Below are 19414 nucleotides of genomic sequence, written 5' to 3' on the forward strand. Positions count from 1 at the left end.
ACAAACAAGGAGAAAACCTCAAATTTGAGATTTACGTTGAATGGTTATGCCTTTTTTTATGGTTTCGAGGTTCTGAATTGCTGTTCACTTTGGCAGTTCCGGCTTGGATCTCATTTCCTTTGTCATCAAGGAAGTTATGATTGGCGTGGACAAATGTTTCAGCCTGGAGAGAGTGTTCAGTCGCCTACTTGTCAAGCACTTGAAAAGAATATGATTTTCAGGGGATGTAAGGAGATAGTTTATATTAATTCAGTTATTGCACTGTGTTCTTCACATATAAAAGAAAAAATGGAAAATGTACAAGGGGGAAGAGAACATTATTTCCATGTGTTCGGTTAGTGCTGACTGCAGTTCCAGTGTCTTGCAGTTGTCTAAAATCTGACAGCTGTAAGACAGAGTAATTCTCTCTATTGAAGTAGTATAAGGGAAAGACCAACTGGAAAATTGCTGATTTATTTTGCCTTCTCATCCATGATCATTGACTTCCTGAGAGTCATCTTGGAAGTTTATGCTCCACCAACATTAATGTAAGGGATGTATGCTATTATTTGCCTCTTCCTGAACCCTTATATCATGCCTGACCCCAGCCCATGAACTATCTCATCAAACTTTCTAGATGGTAGGTACAAGATTATCTTCATTCTTTCTATAAAAAATGGGAATTTCCAAACGTTGAGTAGGTGACGTACATTACCCATCCATGAAATTGAACCTGAGTTTCTCTGACTCCAGAGCCTATTCTCAAAGCCATTACTAATATGCTCTCAATACTAGTGCATTGTTGAATGTGAATTAGAACATAAAAATATGCAAATGCAAGCATTTATTGGATTGCCATTTGGAAAACATCACTTTCTTGAGAAGACTAACTCATCAATAGCATCTTCTTGTGCTAGGTTTATGTGCCCTATAAAAATAGACCAGATCACGAGGGATATTCAGAACCTATCATGCTGTTGTAAGGAAAGGCCATCAGTTTGTAGAAGGAAAGAAGAATCATGTCAATTTACTCCTGACTTGTGAGAAACTCAATAAATAAAAACCAACCATTAAAAATTATTTGTGTAAAGCCTTGATTCCTTTTGCTTTAATTTTTATCCTCTCACTCTGATGTTTTAGCCCCCAAAGCTGTCTCCCCAGATGACTGAGTTTATATACTCTGCTTCCTTCCAACTAGAACTAACATCTCTAATAGTTTTTAATGGCTCTAGTGGTTATTTTCACATTTGGGCAGAGAAAATGTGTTCAAAAGGATGGCTGATTTTAAAGAGAGACTTTTCACTTTTGAGATGAAGCTGACAGTTTTGAAAGTATGATTAGACCTTGCAGCCGGAGGGTGGCTTCAGGGATAGAAGGAAGTGGATTATAATTCTGGGTTTTATTGGAGGTGTCTAATTTTTGTTTTTCAATCTCTGCTGAACTGTTAACACTTGCTCTGAAATCTCCTGTTATAGATTCACCAAACTTCATTGTCTCTCAGGAAGGGAGAGGCATGATAATCAGGCATAGGGGAAGGATATAGAAAACATTCTCAAATGACAAATTCATCAATGTAAGCACATGTAGTTGAACCCCCCCACACACACACACAAATGCACATACATACATATAAAAGATTTGCCATGTTGATTTTTTAGTTTTTGGTATGCTTTAATTTCCAGAAGTGGTGAGTCTTAACTTTGTCCTTTCCTTCCCTTGGAAATTACAGAAATTGGAATCTGTTGGGAAGTCGAGTGGTCTATCTTAAGACTTTGGCTCAGCTATGGGGACTGGTACCTGTGCATATTACCCACCACTAATGGCCACTGAGTGTGGAATTCTCCACCAGAAAATTCTCCCCCAGGAAACTGCCGGCCTAGGGGACATTGTGTACAATGATTTTTTTTTTTTAATAAAAATAAATCTTTTGCCAACTTTTAAACATTAGAGGCTTTCAAATAAAAAAACTGATTTCACTTTCTCTTAGGAAATTAATCGACTTGGCCTACTTTTCTGGAGGACAAATGTTGAGCTGCCCATTTAGACGGGTGGAAGAGTGTTCCAGTTTAGCATAGTCCCTGTCAATTTCCTTTTGTCGGAGTGTGTTAATGGCCATCGATTACTCTGTTGGCTGTGTTTTATTATGCTTGGACCACTCTACTGCTTATCAGGCCTCTATAGGTCTCTCTTATGTTGCTTTATACTACAGCCCATGCATTGTGGGAGATGGCAGCCAGCCATATTAAATCACTCAACTCTTACCTTTAGGTAAAAAACAGAATGGTAGAAACTCTAATATGCACAGTATAGGATGAAGAAGAAGAAGGAGGAGGAGGAAAAGGAAGAGAAGGTGAAGGAGGAAAAGAAAAAAAATAATATTGGACTAGGGTGTTTTAGTCACCATATATAATTTTTAAAAGACTATTGCATAAGGATATCTTCAAGTACATATTCATAGATGTATACCCAGATCAGCATTACTTTATTAAAACATAATGTCTTGAAACCAAACCTTCATATTGGACTATATATTTTTTTATTTTACCATCTTTCTCTCAACTTTTCATCAGCTGTGCTTAGATCTTAAAACAGCTGTGCAAAATCAGGATTAGTATTCAAACAATTCCAGAGATGTTTTCATTTGCAATTTTAAAAGCTGACTGGCTCTCAGATATAGTTTTGGAAGAATCAGTATTGTTCTTGAATAATGTTTTCAAAGCCATGTATACATCTTTACTAGCTGCATTTGAGCTTGGATGAAAAATATAATTTTATTCCTAAAATAGTTTTAGGATGCATTGGTACTGAATATTACTGTGATGATTATTATCAATTAGAAATGATTAAGCACCCAGTGAACAGAATCCTGGCTAATATGCTGCACAGAATGCACAAGAGAAAAAAAAGACCCTGTCCTCATAAAATAAAAAAGAAAGAACAAAAAAACAGTGCTCCTAAGTTTTAGTGGGCTCCCATCATGATTGAGGTGGTAATGGTAGTATATGAGGGTGATAATGATGGTGGTGGTGATGGTGATGATTGTTGTATGGTGGTGGTGATGATGGCAGTGGTCCAGGGGTGATGATGATGATGGCAGTGATGGTGGTGATTATGGTGATGATAAAGGTATTGGTGGTGGTGATGGTGATGGTGATGGTGATGGTAGTGCTAACAACCCTTTTGGAAATGTCAGCTTTATTGGATTGCCATTTGGAAAACATCACTTTCTTGAGAAGACTAATTTGAATTGTATAAAAAATATCTCTTTTAATGTCAAGTTATCTATGCCGACAAGTAGATTAGAAATAGAAACAGAAATATTTAAAGCAACTAACTCCATACTTTAATGTCAAGCAACACTTATAAATATTCCTGGCAGAAGCGTACTTTTATGGCTTTGAGAATATTATTTTATGCAATCTCAAGTCACAAGCCAGTTCACAAGGACATATAAGGTAAAGCGATTTATCTTTGTGTTTTCAATCCTTCAAATATATACCTATACTTTGGATTATGATTTTTTTAATAAAAATTCTTAATATATAAGTTTTCCATGGGGTTCTTGTGAGGAATCAGATAATATGTATCATGTCTGTCCTGTATTGGCCTGGCATGTCATAAACCTGAGCATTGTCTGGGCTCCTTCTAAAACACCAGGAGAGAAACTTTGTGCACATGTTGACTAAGAATACACAAAATTAAGAGAGCAACTAGTTGTTTTAAATACACTTTTAACTTCTGACCCGGAACATTCTACCAGAAGGTATTGCCTTACGTAGATTTTGTGGGTTTGGTTTGGTTCTCTGGGTTTGAAGCCTGACTTGTTTTAGTCAGCTTTTTTCGCACTGTGACTAAAAGGATCTGACCAGAACAACTGAAAGGAGGAAAAGTTTATTTGATGGATCATGGTTTCAGAGTCTTAGCTCATAGAAGACCAGCTCCATTCTTCAGGGCTCCAGGTGAGGGTGAACATCATGGCAGGAGAAGGTGGCAGAGGGAAGCAGCTCACATCATGGTGATCAGGAAACAGAGACTCCACTCTCCAGATACAAATATATACCCAAAGTCAGTCCCCAATTCCCCTTTCCTCCAGCCACATCCTACCACTTCCGTTACCACTCAGTTAATGCCCATCAGGGAATTAAGTCACTGATTGGATTAAGACTCTTACAACCCAATCATTTCTCCTCTGAACCTTTTTGCATTGTCTTACATGTGAGCTTTTGGGGGACACCTCACATCCAAACCATAACCCGTATATAACTCCACCCTCCTGCCAAGGCAAACATTAGTAACTCCATTTTAAATATGAGCACACTAAAACTTGAAGGTGTTAAATATCTGCCCAAGGTCACATATCTATTAGATAACAAAATCAAGGCACCTGGTTCCTACTCCTTACTAAAGGGTCATTTTGCACAAGCCACAACACTGTGGTCTGATCCTTTGTGTCCCCCTCCCTCCCAAATTCATAGGCTGAAACCCTAACCCCCACTGTAATGCTATTAGGAGATGGGACTTTTAGGGAGTGATTAAGTCATGAAAGCAGACCTTCATGAATGGGATTCAGGCCCTTATATGAGGCCCCAGGGAGGTGCCTCATCCATTCCACTATTGTGACTCATACGTGAATGGTGGCTATCTGTAAGAAAGTGAGACAACCTTTGATGCTTTGATCTTGGACTGCAAACTTCCAGAACTGTGAGAAATAAGTTTTTTTTTTGTTTTAATAAACCACCTGGTCTATGGTATTTTGTTGTAGCAGCCCAAAAGGAGGAGGATACAAATTAAAAACAGAAAGAGAAATGTTAGTGCAGATGCCCCTTGATTAATAATGAGGTTACATCTCATAAGCCCTTTGTAAATTAACAATATTGTAACTTAAAACTGCATTGAGGGCTGTGGTTGTAGCTCAGTGGAAGAGCGCTTGTCTGGCATGTGTGAAACACTGGGTTTGATTCTTAGCACCACGCATAAATAAATAAAATAAAGGTCCAGCACCAACTAAAAAATATTTTTTAAAAAATTGCATTGAATTCACCTAACCTACCAAACATCACAGCTTAGCCTAGTCTACCTTAAACATGCTCAGAACATTCACCTTGGCCTTCCTTCGGGCAGACTTAGTAAACACAAAGCCTATTCTGTTGAATACCTCATGCAATTTATGGAGCAAAACAGAATGATTGTGTACTCATGTTAATGGATGGTTACTATGCATTGGAGTGTGGTTTCTCCTGGATGAGAATGGCAGTAACACCATCATAAGGTCAAAAAGTTGTCAGTCAAATCATCAGGAACCATCTGGATAAGTAATGAAAGATCAATCATTTGAAATTGGTTGCCAGCCTCTTAGGTATGCCAGAGTCTGTAAAAAACTGTGACCCATGCACAAAGGACATGCTCCTGGGTCAGACCATAGGACATCATCAGCTCTGTCCAATGTCCATGTAAACAGCAGCTCAGAACACACCCAGAGAATGCATGCATTTTCATTTCCATAATTGTTTTTCTCTGATTGAACCAGAAAATTAAATTGTTAGCATTTCAAAGGAGAAAGTTTTCCTTTATTTCTTTAAACAGTAGCCTGTTATTCCAGTGTTATCAACTAGTCTATTCTGAACTTGAACAGTGTTACCTGTTTTTGCAGGAAAGTGTCTTAGTCATGCATTATAACTGGTAAAAAGTAGTTTGAGGATCTTTACACTTTCCTTTCTGATGATGATGATGATGATGATTAGTACATTTATTTCTCTTTTTATGCCTATATCTCTTTCTGGTCAAGAATGAGAGTTTCTCTAAAGGATTTTTTTAAATCAGAAATTTCTAGCCAAAGGTACTCCTGTAAAAATTAATTATCATTTCCATAAAGTTAATTGACAAATAAAGTGAAGAACATGAAAAAAATTATAGGGAATGCATTTTTATGAAAATAACACAAATAACTCCAATATTTGGCTGTAAAACAAATTGTAGACATATTTTAGAACTAATAACATATGGAATTACATGATTATAGAACAGAAAAATTCACAGTGTTTGACCTATAATATCACATGGTGTAAGAATTTCTCAGTGCTGAGAGGAGAAAAAAAGCCAAGTGTAGAATGAAATTGGAAGAGAAACCTTCTCTCAATTCAGTTTTGGCAGGACGAAGGGGGCTGTATGTGCCAGGATGGAACTGAAATCTAATTATAACGGTCACATTATGAATTATGCGGAAAGAACAAGTTTGTTGATTTGGCACCTTAGATACATAAGGTGACTAGATTATTTGGTTTTTTACAAAGGCATAAACATTAGTTTTTCATAAAGAGCATCTTGTTAAAACGTGAAGACAGAACCTTTAAGCCTACTACCTTTCACCGGTATCAAGAAGAATGAGAAATTATAAATAAACATTTTTGAAAAAAAATTAAAATATATAGAGAACTGGTATTTCACATCAAAAAGACAATTTTCAAAGGATATGCCACATTCAGTGATTCCAACAATGGAATTTATTGAATTCCTTGGATTTTATTTTTACAAGGGGTTATAACTTAAAATATATTAAACGGGTAACAGTAGAATATTTTAGAATCTCTAACCCAAGGAGAAACACCTGAGGAAAACACAATGGCTTCCCTGGCCTCAAACAAATGCAGCCCTGGCTGCAGCGCTATCCCCTGTCCGGCTTGTAGAGGGCGCTCTTGTAAAGAAAATATCTTTGCAAGACCTGGCTAAGAAACTGGCGGGGCTTGCTGAAGTCGGCATCACCATGGAGATCTCATTCCAGGGAGGGGAGAATGGATTCCACGGTCTTGCTTTGGAAATGTGTAAATAGCAGATGCTTTTATTGCCTTTGTTTGAATCTCTGCCTTTGCAGAGCAACTCATGCCGGAAGCGCAGAAGGGAGGAAGTCCATGTTTGTGTGCAGCGTTTTGTTTTTCTGTATGCTGCTTAGTCTCCTGTGACTGTGTGTAGAAGGACGACTTAAGCGAAAAGATACCATTCAGATTTCACCTAGTCGGAAAAAGGAAGATGTTTTCTAATTCAAGTAATAATTCAAGCTTCCTTTTTTTAAAAAAAGCAGGTGTTTTTATTAGATACTTTTTTATATACTACTAATATACAATATATGTGGTAATTGTTCATTGTAATGATTTGTCAACTAAAATTTCTAATATGCAGCCTTCAGGGTATGTTTTTCTAGGCATTTGAATAGACTTTTCCCCATGCATCTTGGTAGTTTACAGCCCGAATTTGAATTCTAATTGACCTGATTTCACATTTCTGCTGATCTGCTCAATCTGGCTCTTTTTTGTTTGTAGAATTGAATATTAATACCATTGTGTTTGCTTTCCAAGAATTTTACCTGAGATAATCAACTTATGAAGAAAAAGCGTTCTTTAAGCTCAAATTCTGGAAGTTTCTGTCCATGCTTGGTTGGCCCAATTGCTTTTGAGCCTGTGGCAAGGCAGCATATGGTGGCAGGAGCACGTGGTGGAGCAAACCTGCTCACTTCTTTTGAAAGTGAAAGAGAGAGGAAAAGTCTATGGTCTCACGTTCCCCTTCAAGGACACACTCCCAGTGACCTGAAGACCTCCCACTAGGCCTTACCTTTTAATGGTTCCATTACCTCCCAATAATGCCATGCAGGACCAAGCCTTTACCACACCTTTGAGGGACACATAAGATCCAAATTACAGCAATCTTCTAACTATTCCCAAATAAAGTCTGTGTCCTTCATAATGGAAAGCATTAAATGTAATAATATATGTTGAGGATTAAATGTAGTAATATATAGAGAACTGTGGTAATATATAGAGAACTGGTATTTCACATCAAAAAGACAATTTTCATCTTTATGTCTTCATCATGTAATTACTGTTATAACATATAAGAATCAATATGGAAATTGATAAAGCAAGAGACTTTAGTCAACTCAACCAAGTTCATACAATCATGGCAATTCTGGGCTCCGAACTCAGGCATCCTAATACTCATTAAAGGGCTATTTCTAGCACATCTGGTAATTCTAATCACCTATAGTATTTGAGATACTGTAGCTTTGCCATTACCTAAGCACCAATAGAGATAAACTGGAATACAATAAATAGAATGTTTTTCTTTAGTGTGAGATTTCTACACAATAATCAAAGAACTAAGTGAGAAGCCAAAATTAATAGGATATTAAGTACTGTGGGCCATAAACAGATTACCTTTTTTATGAATTGCATATGATATACATAAACTTTCTTTACTAGTGTAGGACAAGTCACTACACTAGTAGTTTTCTCAGAGGAAGGCAAATCTCTGATTCCCACAAACATCAAAGTTGGTGACAGAGTCCAAGAAGTTCTGAGTTAAAACAATAATTCACAGAACTGTACCTGTGATATCACATGAACATTCTTGCAAATAACTGTTTACAGCATCATCTTTGGAAGCCTAATAGAAATCATAGTCTGGATGGACGAGACTTCACCTCTGTGTGTTAGTGACTACTACCAGCTTTGCACTAATTCCATGATGCTAATTCATCAAAATAATGCTTTTCATCAAAATAATAATACCGGTAGAATCCTTGTTCCCAAAGCAATAAGAGGCACTCGTTTCTTACATTTTGTACAAATCTACTTAAAAAAAAAAAAAAAGCCTATTGAGATATTGTCCTGGAGTTAGTTAGTTCCTTCCTTCCTTCCTTCCTTCCTTCCTTCCTTCCTTCCTTCCTTCCTTCCTTCCTTCCTTTCTTTCTTTCTTTTCTTCCTTCCTTCCTTCCTTCCTTCCTTCCTTCCTTCCTTCCTTCCTTCCTTCCTTCCTTTCTTCCTTCCTTCCTTCCATTAGTTATACATTTGGTTTGTACTTATTTTGAAGTAAAAATATATTTGGCTAATAAAAATAGCTAGCCTGGTGTGGTTGCTCATACCTGTAACCATAGCAGCTTGGGAGGCTAAGGCAGGAAGATTGAAAGTTCAAAGCCAGCCTCAGCAATTTAGCAAGGCCCTAAGAAAGTTAGGAGACCTGTCTCAAAAATAAAAATTTAAACACGTGACTGCATGACCAATGTAATTCTGCAACCTGTACACTCAGAAAAATGAGAAGTTATATCCCATCTGATTCAAATGTATGATATGTCAAGATCATTGTACTGTCATGTATAACTAAGTAAAACAAATAAAAAAAATTTAAAAAGAGCTGGGGATGTCCATCAGAGGTTAAGTACCCCTGGATTCAATCTCTGGTACCAAATTAATAAACAAAATTAAAATAGCAAAAATGTATTGAGATCTTTTTCACATCTTATTCATTGTCTTAATTCATCTAATCTTTAAAACAATTGATATGATAAACTGAGGCACAAAGGAAGAGATTAACATCATAAATTGCAGATTTGGATTAACTCTAAATCCTGTCTATGTCAGCAGTGCTGTGCTCTTGGGGAATAGCAACATCTTTGTAGTGCTAAAGAAGAGCACCCAATAGGAGACTCAGCTTCTGCTCTGATTGGCTTTAGGATTTTAGAAACAGGACTCAAGACAGCTGTTTGGGATTTCCTGACTTGCTCAAGTCATAGATGACAACAGAGCAAAGAGATGGAATTCAAATCATCTGACTTCAGGCCTTGGACAAAATCACTGGAACATAATGCAAGTTGCCCTTTATTGAGTTACTGATTTACAGCAGTATCTTAGGAATTCTTGGGAAGATAAGACTGTAGACACATGTACTGAAAAGGAAAAGGTAAAGCCTAAGGACAGTTGTAGTCTCAAGGATCATCACAGTGGCTAGCAATGAACTTTTATTGAATGATGACTAGAGCTTCTGAGCAGGGATGAGTGCCTTTGGACTGGAGTAGATGGAGAGGCAGGGCTTGAATCTTCAACTGAACCTTGGCTCATAGGAAGGATTTAAATAATGAAGAGTCAGTAGGAATGGATGCAAAATAGGGAAAACTTTTTCATAAAAACAAACAACAACAAAAAAAACAACAACCCCCAAACAAACAAACAAACAAAAAGAAAACACAAGAAACCACATAAGCAGGAAAGAATAAGCCCTTATTTAGAGAAGAAAAAGTAACGCAGATAAATTGGAACATAATTCACTTTAGAGCATAGCCTGTCCATCTATCCATCCTTCCACCCATCCATCCATCCATCCATCCTTCCATCCATTCACTCAACAAAAGCTTATTACACACCAGGTACTATATCACATCTTAAAAAACTGGAAGCATCAAAGATAGGTTAGAGCCAGATTTTGAGGCATCTGGAATGCCAAGATCAAAAAGATGAACTTGAATTTGATGATTGTAAGCCATGAATGGTTTCCTGAGCCATGGAGAGTGATTTCAAAATTTACTAAGGAAGAGTAGGCTGAGTAGACTGACAAAATTAGGGGCGATGCGTTGGAAAGAAAGAAGGCAGGGTGGGGGGCGGTGAGAAAATTCACAAGAGGGAATTGCCAATGTCTAGAGACAGAAAGATGAACTTTGGATAAAGGAAAGGAGGGTAGGGAAAGATGGGCTTCAGAAATGTTGCACAAACACAACCCATGACCACAGGGGGACAACTGGGAAGAGCAGGCACTGGCACCAGGCCTTGGGAGAGGGGCAGGAGGAGCTTAGAAGGATGCTCTTCATAGGCTGGACATGTCTGTTCTCAAAATTGGTATCTCTACCTTTGCATCTGCTCTGTATCTGACCTTGATAAATGCTTGCAACATCTGATATCCACTGAGCAGAGATTTCATGATAGAAGAGGCCAACTGTCACTATCCCCTTGTGGCAAAGAAGCATGTTTTCCACCCAAAAATGGAACTCATTTTTTTAAGCTGCTAACCACGCTGAATTTTGAGCACATCAAATTTAAAAGGGATTAACACTTTATAGATATATAAAGTCAGGTTATTATGCAAAATGCAGGTTTTACATTTCTCTACTTTTTATAATCCCTTGATATCAGAATGCACACTAAAGCCTCAAGGAAGATTCTTGAAGTGTAGTTGCTTAGAGAAAAAGGGTTATAAATCTTCTTGTTATTCTTTTTGCTAGATGGAAGGCATTATAGCTAACTCTAGATCAATGGTGGAGCGTCAGAGCATGAATAAATTGACACAGAGCAATGATCCTAAATCCATCTGTATTGTAACCTTGTGTCTCAGCCTCCTTTGCCCTCAACTCCTTCAAGTCTTCTGTCAAGGAGCCGTTTCGTGTTTGAATTTCAACTATTGACCTTACCCATCATTTCCGATGGGAAGTTGTGAGCACGAATGAGGCCAAATGATTGAGAGCAGAAAGCACAGAAAACAGCAGAGTTTCTGATAGTTCAACAAATTCTTTGATTTCAACCATTGAAGCCTGAGAGGTAAAAGTCACTGGAATGAATTGCCCTGGCCTTTTTGTGCTGGGTGATGACAGTTACTTTTCCTTAACAATCACTGGGTTCCTTTCATATCCTCAGAATCCTGGTGTTGGAAAGAACATCAAAAGTTCATCATGTTTCGTTTCCCACTTGCCAACAGAATTATGCCTAAACCATCCAAGATGGATCTTTCTGTGTTCTGTTCTTTAAGTCTTAGAGAATGATCATCAGCAAAATGATGGATGTCAGTTGGCTGGAAACCCACTTATAACATGTTGTACTTTTCATGATAGTTATCTGTCCACTTAGCAGTAACATCAAACATGCACACATAGGTGAATCCAGTTCAGGTAGCAACCTGATGTTCTAAAATGCAAAAGGTGAGAATATGCAGAAAGGAAAGACTATTTTCTTAGAAAACAGTACTTTCATCTCTCAGAAATTTGTCATTGTAACAGTTGGCATAGAATGTGGGCACAGTAGGCCCATTTGAGTTAGTAAACAAATTAGCAAATAAATATTTATTACTAGAGAAACAGGTGCCTGGGAAGAAGGTGGGTAACTGTTCTGTCCTTTGTGTTTCCTGAGGTTTTTGTTTTCCACGGAGGGGGGTGGTGAGCCGGTTGTCAGCATAGGTTCAAAGGGAACAGTAAACACTGGGATGTATGTTGAGAAAGCAGTTCTAGAATCAAATAACTTTGGGACATACCGGATTTACCTGTCTCCTCTTTGGAGTCCAGGTATACATTAGCACACGAAAGGGTTTTTCCAAGTTCAGAAACAAAGGAACCTCTTTACATTGGGTAAACCTGATGTGAGATATTTGGCCTTAGAAACTTCTTTTGTACAAGACCTGTTCACCACCCACACTTTAGGAAATACAGCTCTTGGTGGTTCATTGTCCACATTTTTGTCTGAGAGAGAGATCATGTCTTTTGTTGAGGTTGTACTGGGAATTGATCCCAGGGCCTTATGTACCCTAGGCAAGTGCTCTACCACTGAATTATACCCCTAGCCCATGTCTTATTTATTTTGTATGTTAATGCTATGTGCTGCTGGCATACAATGGGCATTCAGTAAAGACTTATGCATGAAGAAGGAAAATGATTTTGCCTGGCATGGTGGCACACCCCCGTAATCCTAGTGACTCAGGAGGCTGAGGCCGGAGAATTGCAAATTGAGACCAGCCTCAGCCATGTAGCAAGGTCCTAAGCAACTTAGGGAGATCCTATCTTTAAAAAGGGTGGTGGGGGTGCTGGGGATGTAGCCCAGTGGTTAAACACCACTGGGTTCAACCCTCAGTACCAAAAAAGAAAAGAAAAAAAAGGAAGTGGCTTGCATGAGATTGGTTGAGATGACCCCAATGCTGATAGAGAAAGCTGGGGCATCATGAAGGTAAAAATGAGTGGGATTGGAATGAGAGAGAGAAGAGTGACACAGAGGGCAGGCTTGGAATTCAAAAGGCCTCTTTTTAAACCAATGGAAAATCAGATCTTCAGAGCCCTTGGGTCCATCTTCTTCCGTGATTACAACATTCCTTTTAAACCACCTGCATCTTCAAGCTCTCTTAAAATGCACCCAACTATGGCTGCACCTTAGTATTGCTTATCAAACTGTTAGAGGAAAAAAAGTTATTTTTAAATCTTCAATGATTATTTGGAAATGTGACATGATTTACAAAGACTATCTGAAGCCCATACATCGTTGCATTTGGGGACTCCAAATAATGCCATGTTCTCCCAATTTACAACTCGGTGTCTTCTGGCACATGTGATGTGCCGAAGTAGTGTCATCAGGGACTGCAAAAATACAGAACCCCAGAGGTGCTCACAGATGAAACTCCAGAGAAATATGGGAGATGTGGATAATAAGCATCAAATATTTTAGAAGAGTCTGTCTCTTGTCCTCAGATGCCCAAGGGGAAAATGCTATTCTAAAGTCTATTTCAGAGAGCTTTGGAAAGGTGCCTTCAATTGGCCACCTTATGATTTGCTCAAGTGATCAAAGGAAATTGCAGAGAGACAGAAGTCAGCAGTGTTCTCAGCATTGGCATTGTACAAACTGTGAACAAAACATTATTAGCTTCTCCCAAGACCGACAGCAATATGCTTGGGAACTATTCATTTTGACTACAGTTTCTTGTAAAGTAACATTTACCACTCTTAAAGTTCTTATTGGAGAGTAAGTGGGAAAAAAAATGCCACAAATTTGCATTGGGACTCTACTTTTTGCAGCGAGAAGCTGGAGGGTCTGGGGGTTGAAGTGTTTAGCATACCTTGGGTGGTGGGCTGGCAGTCTCCATAACTAGAGCTCAGCAATTACTTAGTTTTACAATTATTCCCTTTATGAAGGGTTCCATTTTTCTTTCAAGCAGAGGTGGAATGGGTTTAAAGGAAATTTTTAGGTTCATATTATGACACCAATATTTTTCTTCGATGATTATCGCGCACGTACAATGGCCTCAATTACTAAAAAACATATTTGTTGCTAAAACCATATGCTGACTTTTGTTGCTGTCAAGGAGTTTTGCGTTCAGAAGAGTAAGGGGGGACCTCCCTTCCCACATGTTTTTGCATCCACTCTATTATGGAAACAAAGGGCTCTTACCTCATAGCCTATTGATATATCAAGTAATAAATGTGACAGTTACCGGTTCTATTTGCCTTATCCAGTCTTCCTGCAGAACTGAAATGTAACATGTTTCTTACTAGTAACAGATGCTTGAGCCCTTCCTTTGAAATTCCTCTGGAGAAGCTGTCCTGTTGATTCTATTAGGAGGGAAGTAGCTTTATGCAGATGTCTGCTTGTAGGGATGCATTGTTGTAATTGCTGTTCTGCGACCCCTCGCTGAGTACCATGCTTTTCTCTTGTAGGTGATGTGCCTTCAGGACTTTTTTGGTGACGATGACATTTTTATTGCATGTGGACCGGAGAAGTTCCGTTACCAGGATGATTTCTTGCTAGATGAAAGTGGTAAGGAAAAAAAAAAAAAAGTTCAAAACCAGGGGAAATTTGAGGCAGCTTTCCAAAATGAGCTGTACCAGGCCAAGATTATGTCAACTCCAAAGCTACCAAATCAGTTTCAGATCCCCAACCAGCATGTCTTTCCTATATCTTGAATTTCTTTGATTTTTTTAAAATATAGAAAACAGATGAAATGATAATTGGAAAGGCTAGTCATTTAGAAGAATAAATTATTAAGGGCTAATTTATAACCATTTAATATCTAGGTTGATGTTTTATAGAAAACCACTCTTGGATTTCTACATTTTTAATTGTATATTTTTTTTCTCAAAATTTATAGTGGAGGGATTTGTGATCATAAAATTATTGAGTATGTTTCTAAGCTCAGCTTTCATGTGGCCTCCTTGAATTCCTAACTGAGAAAATGGTTTGGTGTCCCCTTTCCTGTAAAACTTTGGAATTTGTGTGTCATTAGCATCTGTGTGAGGTATTGAGAAAAGAGGAAAGACGCTTCCTTCCATTAATACACTAAATGCCACCCTCTCTAACTGATAAAGAAGGGACAACCGATAAAAAGGGGAAATGAATATGAAAGGTTGTGACTTTGAGAATTTTTTTTTTTTGGTATTATGCATCATTTCTTAAACGAATATTTTTTACAGAAAAGATTATTTTAATTAAGAGACCCATCCTTGCTAATACTTCATTAGGGAAATTTTGCATTTATTGACAATTCAAATTCTGTCTAGCTGGAAGTACTTTTTGAAATGATAATGAATTTTTTTTTTTTTGCTCCATTATCCTGAAAGAACAAATTATTGAGCTTTTGACAAAGTGGATGGGCAATACTTGACTGATAAGATCCGTGAAGTAATGTAGTGGTCTCACTCAAACACTGCAGACACATGTTCACATGTAGTATCTACATTATATGTATGCACAGTCATTGGCCACATAACAACATTTTGGTCAATGACGAATCACATATACATATATAAGAGTTATTCCATAAGATTATATCACTTAGTGATACCATAGTCATTCCAGTTTAAGCACATTCTATGATGTTCATACAACTAGATCAGCTAATGATGCTGTTCTCCAAACATGTTCACATCATTAAGCAACACAGGGTTGTATATGTATTATTAGTTGTATGCATTTAAACATTTTACAATTGTTTCATATATAAAAATGATTTAAGCTATGTTGGGAGGGATACGATAATTGCTCCATTATTATTAAAATTACAAGTGCCCAATGAAAGTGTGTGTGTGTGTGTGTGTGTGTGTGTGTGTGTGTGTGTGTGTGTTCATTTGAAGAGATTTGTTTTGGTTCAAGGACCCTAACTGAAGAGTAGTTTGACATCTCTTGTCCTCTAAAATAAATGCATTCCATCTTTCTAACTGATAGATGTGCCCTTTGAGACAAAGATGTATGTAAAAACATCACAGGTAAGGTGTCCTCATAGGGGTCTCCCTATGCCTACGTCTACTTAAGGAGAAGGCAGCTTTGTCATTGTGTAGAACAAGTGAATATTTCCAGTCAGGCAGAAGAGCTGACAGCACAGTTTTGAGAAAAATAAACGACTTTGACTTTCAATTTAAAGAAAATAGCTGCTTCTGATAGAATGGTCTGAGACCAGATGCGTTCTGAAATGAAAATCCATTTGTTGCTTTAATATAGAAAACAGACTGTCGAATGCAAACTGGAAGAAAGCTTAGTTTCCAATCAGCAGAGTTGGCTATGGGTTCCCAGGCTCTCTGGTCATTATTCAGCCCTCCAGGTAGACCTAGGGCCACACTGGGGGCACCCACACAGCTAGCTAAGCTTCCCCAGTTGACATTGTGCTTTCAACTCAGGAGGTGCCGCCTCCTCCTCCTGTTCACTGGCAGTGATGGGCAGGGAGACTTTCTGAGAAGTACAATAGCACATTGTCAGAAAATCCCTTGCAAATTTCCCTTAGAATGCTTTCTCCTTAAGAAAAGACATGTACACGTGAGCACATGTACACATGTACTTTTATACACGTGTATGTGTGTGTGCACGTGTGTGGGAACACATACACACACATACACACACACACATACCCCTCATCCTTCTTTTGTGGCTTGACTCCCTGAAAGGAAGGCTACTGCACCCCATTTTTGTGAGCACTCCGCATCCTTTCCCCTGATGAAGGTGCCCTAAACATTTCTTGGTGTGAAATCCATTCCTGAGTCACGTGTCCTCCCTCATTCTAAAAGAAGCACGTGGATATGGTGGTGGTGGGGGGGGTTGGAGAGTCGGATAGGAAAAGAATCTAAATCGAGCTTTTACTTCCTTGGGTGAACTTACCCTGAAACTAAATTCACACGTTGACAACTGCAATTTTCCTGTTGCTTGTACAGCATGTTCTGGTGCTAATGTATTAAAATTCGAATCTTTTTTTTTTAAGTGCTCCGAGCATGATTTAGCCCAGCTTATCTGTACTTGCTAAATGGTATTTGCAAATTGATGCTTCATTTGGCCTGTTCCACAGCCTCTTCCTCAAAGGCGTGTCAGCGGGGGGTACAGACATCTTCAGAATTATTACTCTCAGCCCTGAGCAGGGCTGCGCTTGATTTAATGGCGCCAAGAAGTGGCCTTTTGCTGAGAGGCAGCACTTTTATTTTATCTTTCAAAATTAACCCAGCTCCCAGTGAGTTTGGGATTAGCAATAATACATCCCCCTAATTATTGCTGGGAAAGCTCCTAGGGATGTAGCTTAAGGTCTTTCCAGTAAAGGGTTTTGCCATTATAGACTCATAATTCACAGGGTCACGAGGGAGCCAGATCGATATTAGAAACTGTGAGGGATCCTCTTTCCTCCCCAAAGTTTTCACATGCGGAATAAAACCCCTTCCTTGTTCTAGTTCAGAATGTAACCATTTTAGCGACATCGTCATCAATCAGTGGAGTCTTAGCACCTTCGAAATGGTGGATAGAACACTATATATAGAGACAGACAGAGAGGCCGACAGATCCTTCCTATGCTTGGCCTGCTGTCTAATTTAGAATGATGAAACATTCTCAGGGAAAATGCCAAATTGGAGACAGGAAGCTCAGCATAGTGTTGCTTAGATGTTGATGACAAACTGATGAGTTTATGATTTGTTTTTGCCATTCAAAAGTGACAGGATTGTCTTGAGAAATGTCCACCTGGCATTCATTCACTCCTTGGTGATGAGCCTGACACTGTATGTCACAGTTTGTCCACCTTCTTGTCCTCAAAGCCAATGTCCCCTCACTTACTTTGCCAGTTTCTTCACCCATTCACCTCACTGCCATGGGTGGCTCACCTCTGCTGATTCCTCCCACCATGGATAGCCTTAGGTATCTCTCAATCTCTCTTTACTTTTCTAAGATCTTGATTGCTTCATCAGTCAGTTTCCAAGTGTTCCTGATTCTGATGTCAATAGGCATTATTTTAAGCTTACATATTGTTGATTACATTGGTTGTTGCATTAGTGTCCTGGGGTTGCCATAACAAAGTACCATAAACTGGGTGGCTTAAAATAAGAGGAATTGGTTGAAATGAGAATCTTGAATGTTAACACACACACACACACACACACACACACACACACAAAGATAAATTTCTGGGATGAAGAATATGCTAACTTCTTGGTCATTATGCTGTGTATACATATACTGAAACCTCACACAGTATCCCATAAACACATAAAATTATTATGTGTTAATTATAAATACAAATTTTGAAATATAAAAAAGAGACCACCCTAAAATTCTTTTGTCTCAGAATTCTGGAGAACAAAATCCAAAATTAAGGCATGGGCAGTGGTGTGCTCCATCTCATGTCTCTAAGGCAGAATCCTTCCTGGCCTCTGCTAGTCTGGAATTTTCCAGCAGTCCTTGGCCTTCCTTGACTTGTGGCGGAATCTCTGCCTCTGTTCTTCTGTGGCCTTCTTCCCTGTGGGTTGGTATGTGTGTCCAAATTTCTTTCTTCTTAAAAGGGCCCTAGTTATTAGATTTGGGGTACCATATAAACTAGAGAATGTCTGCCAAAACCCTGTTTCCAGATGATTTCTCATTCACGGGTCCCGTGAGCTGGGCCTAGAACATATCTTTCTAGAGAATAAAATTCAACCTAAATTGTTGGTAGCTGTGGTGATTTTAGTTGATCTTGGATTACAAGTAAACTGATTTTTGTTTTCTGTTTGATCTGTCTTTGGGCTCTACAGTGCTAGCATTGTATTTATTGGTAGACTACATGGACAACAGAGCTGTGGCCAGGCTACACTTCACCTCATCTGAACTTTCACAGTTAGGGCTCCTCATCTGGTAGGTCAAACAGTTTGAGAATTTCAGTAATGTAGTTGACAATCCCTCCCTTGAAATCCCTTTGACTAAGATGAAAATGTATGGGCTGAATGGTATAGGAAGATATGTTTTGAATTGCTTGAACTACCCTGTCCATAAGGTACTGATTTATGGATTGATGTCCGATGTTCTGGTGGAGATCTCTGTTTAAATTAATCCTTAAGGTTCCTGTAGGTGGAGACTGTATTTGTTCCCTGGGAGCCACACCACAGGGTTTTGCATGATGGAAGTCCTCTGGGAGGGGTGCTAATGTGGTTGAAGACAGAGTGAGTTTCTACAGGGATTCTAACAAGACAAATTGCGTCCAAGAAGATCACATCAAATTGGTATAAACAAAATGTGGTGTTCTCGGGTTAAAAGAGAAAGGAAGGAAAAGAAAAGTCAACTCTACAATCAGATTATTCTATTTGGTTAGGAACAACTTAGTTTTCACTGAAAGACATGTGAAAATTGCTTTCAGTTGACTGCAGGTTTAGTGTGAGGTGTAATTTGCCTCATTTGCTGTGTGTATTGTACATATATCATGTATATGTTATAAAATGTTTCAGCCTCTCTGATTGAAGTTGGTGAATGTGGAATGAACCAACAAATTAAAACTAAAACTGGGGGCTGGGGCCTAGCTCAGTGGCAGAGTACTTGCTTCACACATGTGAAGCACAGTGTTCGATCCTCAGCATTACAGACATGTAAACAAATAAAATAAAGGCATGCTGTCCATCTACAACTACAAAAGTAAATAAACAAATAAAAATGTATTTCTT

The 19414-nt window shown here is 38.5% G+C and overlaps 1 protein-coding gene across 4 annotated transcripts in view; it reads left to right on the forward strand.

The window, feature by feature from the left end:
- The window catches only part of Dclk1 (doublecortin like kinase 1), a 328262-nt gene that overhangs the window by 150626 nt on the left and 158222 nt on the right, over positions 1–19414 (forward strand). For all 4 annotated transcript variants that reach the window (XM_005317099.4, XM_040281607.2, XM_021730402.3 and 1 more), the window contains exon 4: positions 14201–14300. In XM_005317099.4, the coding sequence (XP_005317156.1) occupies positions 14201–14300 (100 nt within the window). The remainder of the gene's footprint in view (positions 1–14200; positions 14301–19414) is intronic.

Source organism: Ictidomys tridecemlineatus, chromosome 6 (assembly GCF_052094955.1).
Source record: "Ictidomys tridecemlineatus isolate mIctTri1 chromosome 6, mIctTri1.hap1, whole genome shotgun sequence".
Lineage (NCBI taxonomy): Eukaryota > Metazoa > Chordata > Mammalia > Rodentia > Sciuridae > Ictidomys > Ictidomys tridecemlineatus.